Raw genomic sequence first — 11,475 nt, forward strand, 5'->3', positions numbered from 1 at the left:
CAATCAATGATGTAATATTCGATTGGTGTTGTGGTCGGTATCACGATCGAGAGGATCCTGCTGTATTGAGGAAAAAAAGAAAAGAAGTCATGTACTATTTTCATCATTTATTGAAAGAAAATTAAGTCGTCTATATAATTTTTTTATATAGGTGTTTGTATATATATATATATATATATATATATATATATATATATATATATATATCTTTGTTAGAAAATTGAAAGCAGATAATTTTGTATAATTAGTATATTTCTATATATGATTGAAGTGATTATTTGATTTCACAAGTTAATAGAAAACAAATATATATTACATATTCTGATTGATATATTGCTGATTATACATCAAAAACTACATGCAAAACTTAATTTGGAATGATTACTTGAAAACTGAGCTCAAATATTAATTTCCTTCTCTTTTGAAAACAACATTGAAAACAAATATTTTTCTACAAAGAAGAATGCTTTGTCACAAAATCAATTGCCGTGATCAAAATTCAAAAGCTTATAAAAAATAATTAACACTTGAAAATAAGTTATACTGAAGCTTATTTACCTGAAGCCTATCAATTACCCGTATTTAAGTACTCCGCAGTAATTAACTCCAACTTGTAATGAACAGAAGACACGTCGAGTCGAAATAATTGCCCGCGAACTACTGATTACAAGATTCGCCCGAAATCACCTTTTGAGGGATTTCACTTCCCAGCCAGCCGCACGTACCAAGGATATATGTTAATATGAAATAAAATAATGCACCACCACTACCTCGCGCAGCTGGTTATGATATTAGTTCTCCTACGTAAGAACTCGGGTTCGAGTAGAGTAGATGAGTTGTGTGTGTACGTGGTTGATTTAAATACGGGTAGGGTAGATGCATGACCTATGGTTTAAGGGTGCTATTTTCATCTCTTTCATAAACGTCACAAATTAGAAAAATATTGCCGAAATAAGAAAAAAAATATGTAATTGGAAAGATATGTACAGTTTTTATTTTTATTTTGAGGGTACTATTTTCAACTCTTTCTTAAGCGTCACAAATTAGAAAAATATTGCCGAAATAAGAAAAAAAATATATAATTGGAAAGATATATAATAGTTTTTATTTTTATTTTGAGGCTACATACTTTTTCCATCTCTTTTCTTAAACGTCACAAATTAGAAAAATGTTGCAGAAATAAAAAACCAAAATATAATTGGAAAGATATATAGTTTTATTTTTATTTGGTATTTTTCTTATTTTAGAACTTCAGAATATTTCGAAAAAGATAAGAAATTATTTATAAAATAACAAAACTTTTTGTTGTACATGGAATTAGTATACAACCGTTTTCAAAATTAAATTTGATTCTTGTCACACCCATCCTTAAGTTGGCTTAAGGGAAACAATTATATTTAGAAAGAAAGAAAAATGAAATGTCAGAAAATAAAGGGAGTATTATTTTTCCTCCAAATATAGCAAGGACCTAACCATATTTTCGGTACAGACCATGGTATACGGAATATTTGCTTCAGTACCCCATTTTGTTTTTTTGTTTTTTTAGGTTTAATATATTTAAATAAATCGTGAAAATAAATAGTTTCAGCGAAAAAAAAATTATTTTAATTTTGTTGTTGCTTTTGCATTAGTATTGTTAATCTTTTAATATTGTTTGTATGAATGTATATTGTTATATGTGTTTATTATTATGGTCAAAGTTTATTGACTTTTTACTTATTTGTTCTTCTTATATCTGTAACACTATGCAAATTACGGAAATGGAATTAATGACTGGTGTTTTTCAATAAACATAGATAATATTTAACAAGCAAATAGTATTTGTATAAAAAGATAAACAAGATAATTAAGTTAATTTAATGTGAAGCATGACAAACAAATCAAATAAATAATGTAATGTGAAGCACGACAAACAAATAATTATTTTCACTAAAACTATTTATTTTTAAGATTTATTTCTATATATTATACCTAAAAACACAAAATAGGGAGACCCCCATTTTTTATTATTTTTTATATTTATGAATGATTTTTTATATAATTTTGAGGGAATATAAATATTTCAAATTAAGTGAATATAAACATTTCAAATTTTACCGAAATTCCCATGCATAGTAAAGCTACACGCCAAACACCTAATTTTTTTTCATTTTTTTTTAAAGCTTGAGAGGTACTCAAACTCTCCACCTAAACACACCAAATTTTGCTCTAAAGAGTTGGTAGTTGGTGGCTTATCTTAAAATAGAATGGTTGAATTTTTTTTCATTTGTTTATCCCGTACCATATTTAAAAAATTAAAAATAATATTTCATAATTTTAAGACAACACAGTTCTAAAACTAAATGCATGTATATAGTCATTGAATTTTTTTTTCTTTTTCTAATTGTCATATTAAAGATCAAGATTCAAAACATGCAGACATAAACTGCTTGAGTATATATTTTTGAAAATCAGATATTGATGTCAAATATTTTACAATTCAAGATACAAGTTTTTTTTTTTTTTTTTTTTCTGAAAGTGGGGATAGATAGATAATACAAAAATCCAAATAACTATGATCAAACTATTCAATCGCTGCATATGACTCCTAGCTACACTGTATGGAGTTGAAACTGCTCTGTCAATATTTTTACCAATCAATTTCCATCTGCATTTTAAAAACATTGAGAGGTTTGAATTTAAAAATAAAAAAAATGTGAAACATATGTAGAACACAAAATCAATGGGACTATTCGGTCTCAAGTAGAAATCCCTGCAATGTAAATCCCTTAGGATTCGTAACAGATTTATTTCCGTGTCGCGATGTATCAGATTGGTGAAAGATTTGAAGGACAGGATCACAGTCCAGTACGCGCGCTAGTAGGGAAGCGGTACAAGGACCCCCTTACCAGGCTAATTGGGCAATACATCTGCTGTGATTCCAATGGAATAACAGGGTTCTGTTATTCCGATCTCAACTATTTAAAGTTTTCCATGCTGGAATCTCATTGAAGAAACTTTTTCATACACGAATCTTAACGAAGTTGAATGGTTGGGATTGGAATAACAGGACATGTTATTCCATTGAAATCACAGCAGATTTATTTCCGGCTAATTGGGCAAGAGTACACAGGGCATACAACTGTTCTGAGTCAAGAGACAGTATGGACCAGTGTTTTAAAAATCGGTCTATTCTGCCGAATATTCGTATTCGGTTGGAATCCGAATAGAAAATGAGTATTCGGTCCAATATACGGTTTTGAATATTCGGCTGCATATTCAGCTGCATATTCAAATATTCGGTCGTACATTCGGCCGTATATTCTAATATTTGGCCGAATTGAGATCAATATATAAATATTTCAGTATTTCATTTAGTATGAGATGAGAATCGATATTTTAACATTTCATCACTAGTTTAACATATACAGTCAATCATAAATATTTTCTTTGTATACAAATTAATATGAATTTTCATTTTAAAATCCGCATATATAAATCTGAATAAAAATCCATATATGGGGTGGCTTTCTGAATACCACATAAGGACCGATTATTAAAACACTGGTATGGACTATATATGGACAAACAATATCGCTCAGAATTTGGATACCATATTTTTCAGCTTTTATGAAGTAGTTCCTTAGTTTAAATTGATGTAGTAGGGCACTATCCATGTAGTTGTACACTGCTTGTTCAATCATAGTGCACTCTGCTTGCTTATGTAGGGTATGTTTGTAATCAGATTTTTGTAAGTATGTATTTGGAATTAATTCTAGAGCCTACGGGCTTTCACTAATAATAAAAAAAAAGATCTCCATATTTCACCTTTTAAGAGGCATCTTCTCAAACACAGCATGAACTAAACATCTTAAATATGGGAATTTCTTTTTGTTTCAAAAGGCAAACTTGACACTTCCTATTCTAATTTTTGAGATGTAACGTAATTTCTAATTTAAACAGATTTTTTTAAAGCTTTCTAACTGCTTTTTTTTATTTTTATTGGTTCTCTGTTTCATGGAAATAATTTATGATGTGGCTACTAAACAAATAAAAGTTAATTGTACGAGTGTTTAGAGATTTAAAAATTTAAATTAACTTAATTGTTTAGTAGTGTGTAAATAGAATATAGCAGCAAAAGGTTAGCAAGGAAAAACATGGCCAGACATAAATTACATGTTCACAAACTAGTATGACATTTTTATTAGAGATGTAAAAGCTTCGTTCTTATTCATCCTTCGAAGCTCAAATCTGAAGTAAATTTCATAAACTACTCCAGGGATGTAAAAGTTTAAATATTCAGTTGGAAGTATCCGGTATTTACTGATAACTTTACAAAAGCACTGGAAATACGAAACATAAATTAAGTCACCAACTGTACCAAGAGATAGCATCTGCATCCAAAACAACAACAAATTAAACTACAAACAAGAAAGGCAGATAATCAACATAAACCTTCGAAAACTACCATAAAAAATGGAAGATCATTAATCTGTTATTATAATTTTTCCAATGGTCTTCACATGGGCATGCAATTTGTTGACCAGCCGATCAGTATATTCAGGCTCATGGTAACCATCAATTGACCACCAGTCATTAACCTTTTTAATCTTCACGATCTCAAGCTGCTCCCGCTGGAATAAAGCACCTGTTGCTTCCTCCTCGCTTGACTCATCTCCGGACCATTCCAACAATTTTAGTGAATCCTAACCATAGAAAGTTAGAAACAGGTCTCAAATAATGTAGATTTCTTATAATTATACGTGTGATTCGTTAAGGAACCCTGGTGAAAGGTATTTATGGACATATCTTTTTACCATATTTTTAACCTTGAACTCTGTATTGCTATCAGCTGTCTTTATTCTTTACCTCTGAAAAGAATTATAATATACTTGGAGAGTACGTGTGGCCATGTGTATGTGTGTGGATGTATGGTTCTGTGCAGTTATGTGTGCATGTGTGTGCCTGTGTATATACATGCAACAGGGACTACCTCGTAATTGCATAACGTGAGACTCTGTAGATTTGGCGAACGGAGGAAATAAACAACCAACTCAAAGTCACTACTCATACACCAACCACCGAGTATCAATGTCTTCAAGTTGTTGAAAATTGGGAAATTAGGAACTTCTTTCTCAAGCAATTCCTTCGTACAAACATAGCAACAACAATTCAATTTTCTATTAAGGAACTGATTTGAAAACCTAATTCAGAACTAAGACAAGTGGAGAAACATTAATTCCAACTATATATCTATAAATTTTTGTAACCTTTTAAATCATTGAAAATTTTGAAACATAACAAACTTAATATTCTGCGGTTCTCTTGATGCTGGGAAACAAATCAAAATGCAAAACATAATAGCATGGACCATTTGTTGAAAAACAAAGCCATAAGCAAAATAAATAGACATAACTTTAGTTTTCCATTTGGTTATGAAAAAACAGTTTATTTTGCAATGACAGTACTAAAACCAAACATTCCTTCATTAATGTATGAAAAATTGAAATGCAATATGCATAACACGGTCCCAAAAATAGATTCTGCCTCAAATTATAATTTTTGGTCCTAACAGATCCATAATTTATTCAACAATCAGTTAAATATAAACTATTAACTATGACTAAGAAAGTGTTAGAAAAATTAGAAGTACCCTAAGCTGAGAATCGCGTAATTGAAGATCCAGGGTTGTTATATTTGAAAGACTGGTGAGGAGCTTGGACCCAACATCAGCTAACTCATCAGAATAATACAAAGCAGGAAATTGAATCCTTGCATTAATTAGAGATGGCATAGTTTCCCATGAAAATGTTATGGGTACCATGTTTATCCATGACAATGATAATATGTCTCGGCAACAACCCCTGACCTCCAATTGAAGAAGGAAAGGAGTATAAATCTTCAAAGACTGTTCCAGACAACAATCAAGAATAACCAACTTCTTCAATTTGCCAGAAGAAATCTTGTTGAAATTCAAAATACAATCATGGAGAAGAAATTCATCAAGGATGGGACAACCATAGAAAATCTTATCCACAATATTAGCATTCACTATTATACGAGTAAGATGTAATTTTTTGAGGCACGGGATGTGGACTGAGTGGGGTGAAATTTCGACATAACTTTTTACCAAATTTTGCTCCAACACAACATCATGCAGTGATGCACATGTGAAAATTGGATCAGTATCAAAATTGAAGAGTGTTTGCTTACAAACAGAAAGTGATAACACTCGAGGTTTGAACTTAATGGCTTGCAAGATATTGCGCTGAAGAGCTCCAGAATTGTAAGAAGCACAACCTTCTGTAGACCAAACAAGTTTCAATTGCTCGATGTTTGACGGTTCTCTGTTTTGCAACACACCTTTAACAAATCGCTCGAACTTGGCCACCCTCTCTTCGTAAGTACGCCCCCTGAACTCTTTTAAGTTTATGTCTAGACCTGGCACACCGGCCCACGTGCTCTTCCATCCTTTGGACAACACACATGTCCCCACAGCTTCCTTAGTACAGAGGAAGGAGAGGATGTGAGCTTGAACAACATCAGGCAGGGTGGTAATCCTGTCAATGATATCATTGGTTTCTCCACAGTTCGTTTTCTCCATTGCCCCCCTTAAAAAATCATTTCCTCAAACACCTGACATGCAAGAATACTCTGTTGAAATAGAGAAATAACAAAGGCCGCTGTAAGTTACAGTACTGGACTTGTCCTGTTTCACTTCACTACTAAGTAATGGTTTTTGGTAGACAAGATAAACCACATCTCGATCAAAAGAAAAGAACAAAAAAAACGCCTAAAACCCACAGTTGTCTGGCTACAATAACCCCAACTAACCAACTCAAAACCTATATATTTTTTTTATTATTGGGTCATCTTAAAAACTAGCTTGCTCTATCAAGGATGAATTTTTTTTTTATAAAAATAAAAAGATATAATAACTGATCCTTCTATCAAACCTTTTTCGTTGAATAATCTAAAACAACAATAAAGAGATGGTATTGAGAGATCTACCTCTAATATCTCCTAAAAATGTCGAAATCTCCAAGCTTAAAATTATCTCGGTTACAAGAGTTTCTTTTATATAAGTCTGGGAGTAAGAAACGAGGTGTGAACTGTGAAGAGGGAAGTGGAAAAGGCACGAATGTACAGTGAACTTGCGAATTAATGAGATAAATTTTCGAGGTGGCCAGTTCTACTCTAATAGTGTTGACCGCCCCTTCTTTTTCATCTTAGCCAGAAATGTTGACCGTTTTGCATATAGGTATTTGAAGAAAATTAATAACTTTGTTTCGGATTCTCTGTGGCGGATACAAACGAACCGTCCACGTGCAGCACGACTGATGATTTTTTTTTTTTTTTTTTTTTTGACACTCGTAGCCGAAATTTTTAAAAATACTCCTATCACAAAATCTGAGAAATTTCATATTTAGTACGTTCGCAACGTGAAATTGCAAACAGAAACTGAATATCCACAACTCTACAATTACTTTTTTTTTCCCAGCTATTTTCACCAAAATTGGTTTTTCAACACTACCTGATTGGACAGAAAATTTTTGGGGCCCACAGTTTTTAATTCCCTTCGACGGCAGCAGCTTTATTCGAGTTTTTTTTGTAAAAGTTGTGTGCGCAACGTAATTGTTTGTAATTTTACGTTACGGACGTGTTAAATATGAAAATTTTCAGAATTGAGTGGTTTTTTAGTTTATCATTTTTTAGACGGATATTTTTAAAAATTTCAGCATCCGTAGGCTTCTATTACCGCATAACTTAGCAATTACAAATCAGTTCAAGTACATTGTTATCCTAGCTTCCGAACATATCACTGATATTAAAATTTAAAAGTTGGAAAGGTAAACCCACAATACCCCTTTGACAAAAAGCACAACTTCTTTTAAGGCAACTGATTCTGCTTGCAGCAGACAACATACCGTACATGGTGCCGTCACCTTTCATTACCACAAAACCGATATCTATTTTGTTAATATTTAATCTCTCCTTATAAAATTAAATAAAAAAGGATAAAGTTTACGAAAGTCCCTCAGTTTTATCAGAAATACAATTTTAATTATTAAACTTCCATTTATTTGTTTATAGTCACAGAATTTTAGTATATATTCAGATTTGATAACTGGATTAATTTCTCTCATCCAAAACATAACAGAAAGTTGATATCACCCATTTCACTTTTCGATGTACAACTTTAGAAGAATTATGGTTAAAAAAAAATTCAACTATACCGTGAAAAATACAGTGTATTGAATTTGCTAGAGGAGTTCTGTCATGGATAATTTGGCAAGAAACATATGAGATGTGTTTTCACGGGCCTTATTATTTAAGGAAAACATATTTGGAGATTTAAAATTGGTACCATACCGCATCTTGTTGATGTTTCAATTTTGGATGTACTTACTTGAGATTATTCAATAATTATTTATATAATTATTTATATAATTATTTTAAAATATATTTACTATTTATTGTGTGCGTTTGCTTATTCAAGCAAATGATATATGTTGACAATAATAAAAAATCCAATTATTCTTTATCTTGTTCTTTAATTATTCTCTAAAAAAAAAATTGACATCATTGAGACAATCTAACCATATTTCCTTGTGTATATTGAATAAAATAATAATTAGAATCAATGTCAAATCCTTAATTAGTGTTATCTTTAGACTTATAATATCCAACTGACAAATCAAATCAAAGTTATAAAGAGTTACGACATCACTCATAAATATATCAAATGTTTATTTTTTGGCATACACCTTAAACAAGAAAACTAAAACTTTACAAAATTATTTAAATGAAAATATTAAGATCTCTAACTTTGATTTAACATTGATTTAAATAATTTTGTGATGTCGTAACTCTTTTTAACTTTGATTTAACTATTTATTGTGTGCATTTGTTTCTTTTTTTAATGGATTACGGTTTTATTTATTATTCAATGATCATTGAAATTATCTATGATGTTTTAATATATGTCCTTTACACTGTAATTATTATTTTATTTTCAAAATTCAAAACCTTCTCCTCTTATATTTCACAATCTTATTATAAACTTTTTTGTTGATGTTTTTCATGAATTATGGTTATATTTATGATTCAAAAAAATTCGAAAGCCTCTTGTTTGCAATAAAAAAACAATAATGGTTATATTTATGTAGTTGAAGGTCATTAAGACAATCTAACCATATTTCCTTGTGTATATTTGAATAAAATAAATTATTAAAAATCAATGCCAAGCCCTTAATTAGTGTTATATTTAGACTTGTGATATCCAACTAACAAATCAAATCAAAAAAATAAAGAGTTTACAACATCACTCATAAATATATCAAATGCCTTATTTTTTGACGTACACCATAAACAAGAAACAAGAATATCAATTAATTTTAACTGGCCTTGTCGATCCCATCTCCAATGCTGCTGGAGATACAGTCTACATTCAGCCCAAGTACACTTCTGCTTTGTAGGCTGGAAATAAAACAAATGGGAAAATAATAAGATTTAGATGTAATGGATAGTATAATGTTTTTTGTGGTACGGTCTAAAAAAGTTGTTGTATAAATTTTAAGATTTAATTTAAATAACTTATTAAATTGGTTATATAATGATATTATAAAATATCAATTTTTACTATTTTTAATAATTTATGAAAGATGACAAAATATAGCTTAAAAATAAATAAATTGCTAATATTTTAAGTTATTTTTTGTTATTTTTCATAAATTATAAAAATAGTAAAAATTAATATTCTTCAAGTTCATTATATAATCAATTTACTGAGCTACTTAGATCGAAGTTTGAAGTTTATACGATAGGTTTTTTAAACTGTAACACGGAAGAGCCTATGCTATGAAACATCTAAACCTAATTCTAAAATTAATACAAATACTTTTGTTCTAATCAGTGTTTTGTGATGAGGAAAGATTATGTAGAGCTAATGCAAATAGAACATGTAATTGTCATGAGTATTCATGTCATTGCACCACCGTAAAAAGCTGACAGACACAAATTTCATGAATTAGTTACAAGCTACTCCCATTTAAGCTATATATATCGTGTATATGTTATAAAACATATAATAAAATTGAATAAATTGAATAAAATTTAAACAAAAATAATATAAAATAAAAATTTATTACAAATTAAAAAAAATAAAAATACATACTATTGTTATAAAAATTTATTATAAATTTGTTGATGTTTTTCTCCCATTTTATTTATGCAAATTTTAAGTGATTACCAAATTTGAATAAAATTTTATTTACAGTTAGCGAGATTACTTTAAGGAAATAAATTTTCATTTGTTGTGAGATTTTGGTGAGAACTGATAAATATAATAATTTTATAATTGTTTAAATTTTTAACCTGCATGAATTTTGATTCAGATCCGACGGTGCAGAATAAAAATACATGTGATAATATGTGTAGCATTACATGTGGCGGGTTCAATTTGAACTAAATGTAGACTTCTGTACATAGGATGTACTTAATTAAAGGAATGCAGATTATTTGACTGGAGGGCTCAGATTCAATCCGAATTAAATCAATCAATCCCAACTGTTAGAGTTTCTGTCAGCCAATTTAATTTAAGATGCATAATATAGAAAAGAGATATTATTTCTATGAATGGATATTGTTATATATGTTTTATTATTGTTGTTAATTTTATTGACTTTCTAAATATTTGTTCTTCTTATATCATATCGCGTTCATAGAACGAAAAATAACAAAAATAATAATTTATTGACAATTAATTTTTGTAATAAATATAAATTTATTTGTAGTCCGAAGAAATCCAATAAAAATAGAAATAAAAATTAGAATTTTAAATGAACGAGGAGGAATGGATTGATCGGCTGGTCAACATATTGCATTCCCATGTGAAGATCATTGGAAAAATTATAATAACAGATTATAATTGAGGAAGAACGATAAATTAATTGATCTTGCATTCTGATGAGTTGACTGAGTGCCTGCTTTTTTGTGTTTTTAGTTTGTTGTCGTTGTTTAATCTCTGGTTAAAACTCACTAGGATGCGGATGTTATTTCTTTGTACAATATGTATTGACTTGATCTATGTTTCGTATTTCCAACACTTCTCTACATTTATCAATGAATTATACCTGATGCTTCAAACTGTTTATTTATTTTTTTACATACCTGATGCTTCAAACCGTTTATAAAATTTACTTATATTCGCAATCCCAACTTCTGCTAAGAGCAATACTGGTGCAATGATTTCTCTTAGATAGCAACAAGTACTGTTAACGATCAAATACTAGTTTCCCAAATATGAAAAATGTTTTTTTTTTTTTTTTTTTGTTATTAACAATTATGACATATTATATAGAATGATCGGTTAAGTTATAAAATTGATTGTACTTTGCGATATAGCTGTCTATAAGTCCAACTTAAATCTATTTAGTTTAGTTGTTTCCTGCTTTAGGACTAAACTATACCCAAAGAATATACACAGATCAGCGA

General features: G+C 29.8%; 1 protein-coding gene across 1 annotated transcript; it reads right to left on the reverse strand.

The window, feature by feature from the left end:
- Nucleotides 1-4,466: 4,466 nt before the first annotated feature.
- LOC144544086 (F-box protein At4g22280-like) lies at nucleotides 4,467-6,583 on the reverse strand. Its single transcript, XM_078292504.1, has 3 exons — nucleotides 5,633-6,583; nucleotides 4,973-5,125; nucleotides 4,467-4,685 (listed from the first exon to the last, which is right to left on the reverse strand). The coding sequence occupies exons 1-3, from the start codon at nucleotides 6,581-6,583 to the stop codon at nucleotides 4,467-4,469; spliced, it is 1,323 nt and encodes a 440-aa protein (XP_078148630.1).
- Nucleotides 6,584-11,475: the final 4,892 nt, after the last annotated feature.

The sequence above is a fragment of the Carex rostrata genome, chromosome 26 (genome assembly GCF_964058835.1).
Source record: "Carex rostrata chromosome 26, lpCarRost1.2, whole genome shotgun sequence".
Lineage (NCBI taxonomy): Eukaryota > Viridiplantae > Streptophyta > Magnoliopsida > Poales > Cyperaceae > Carex > Carex rostrata.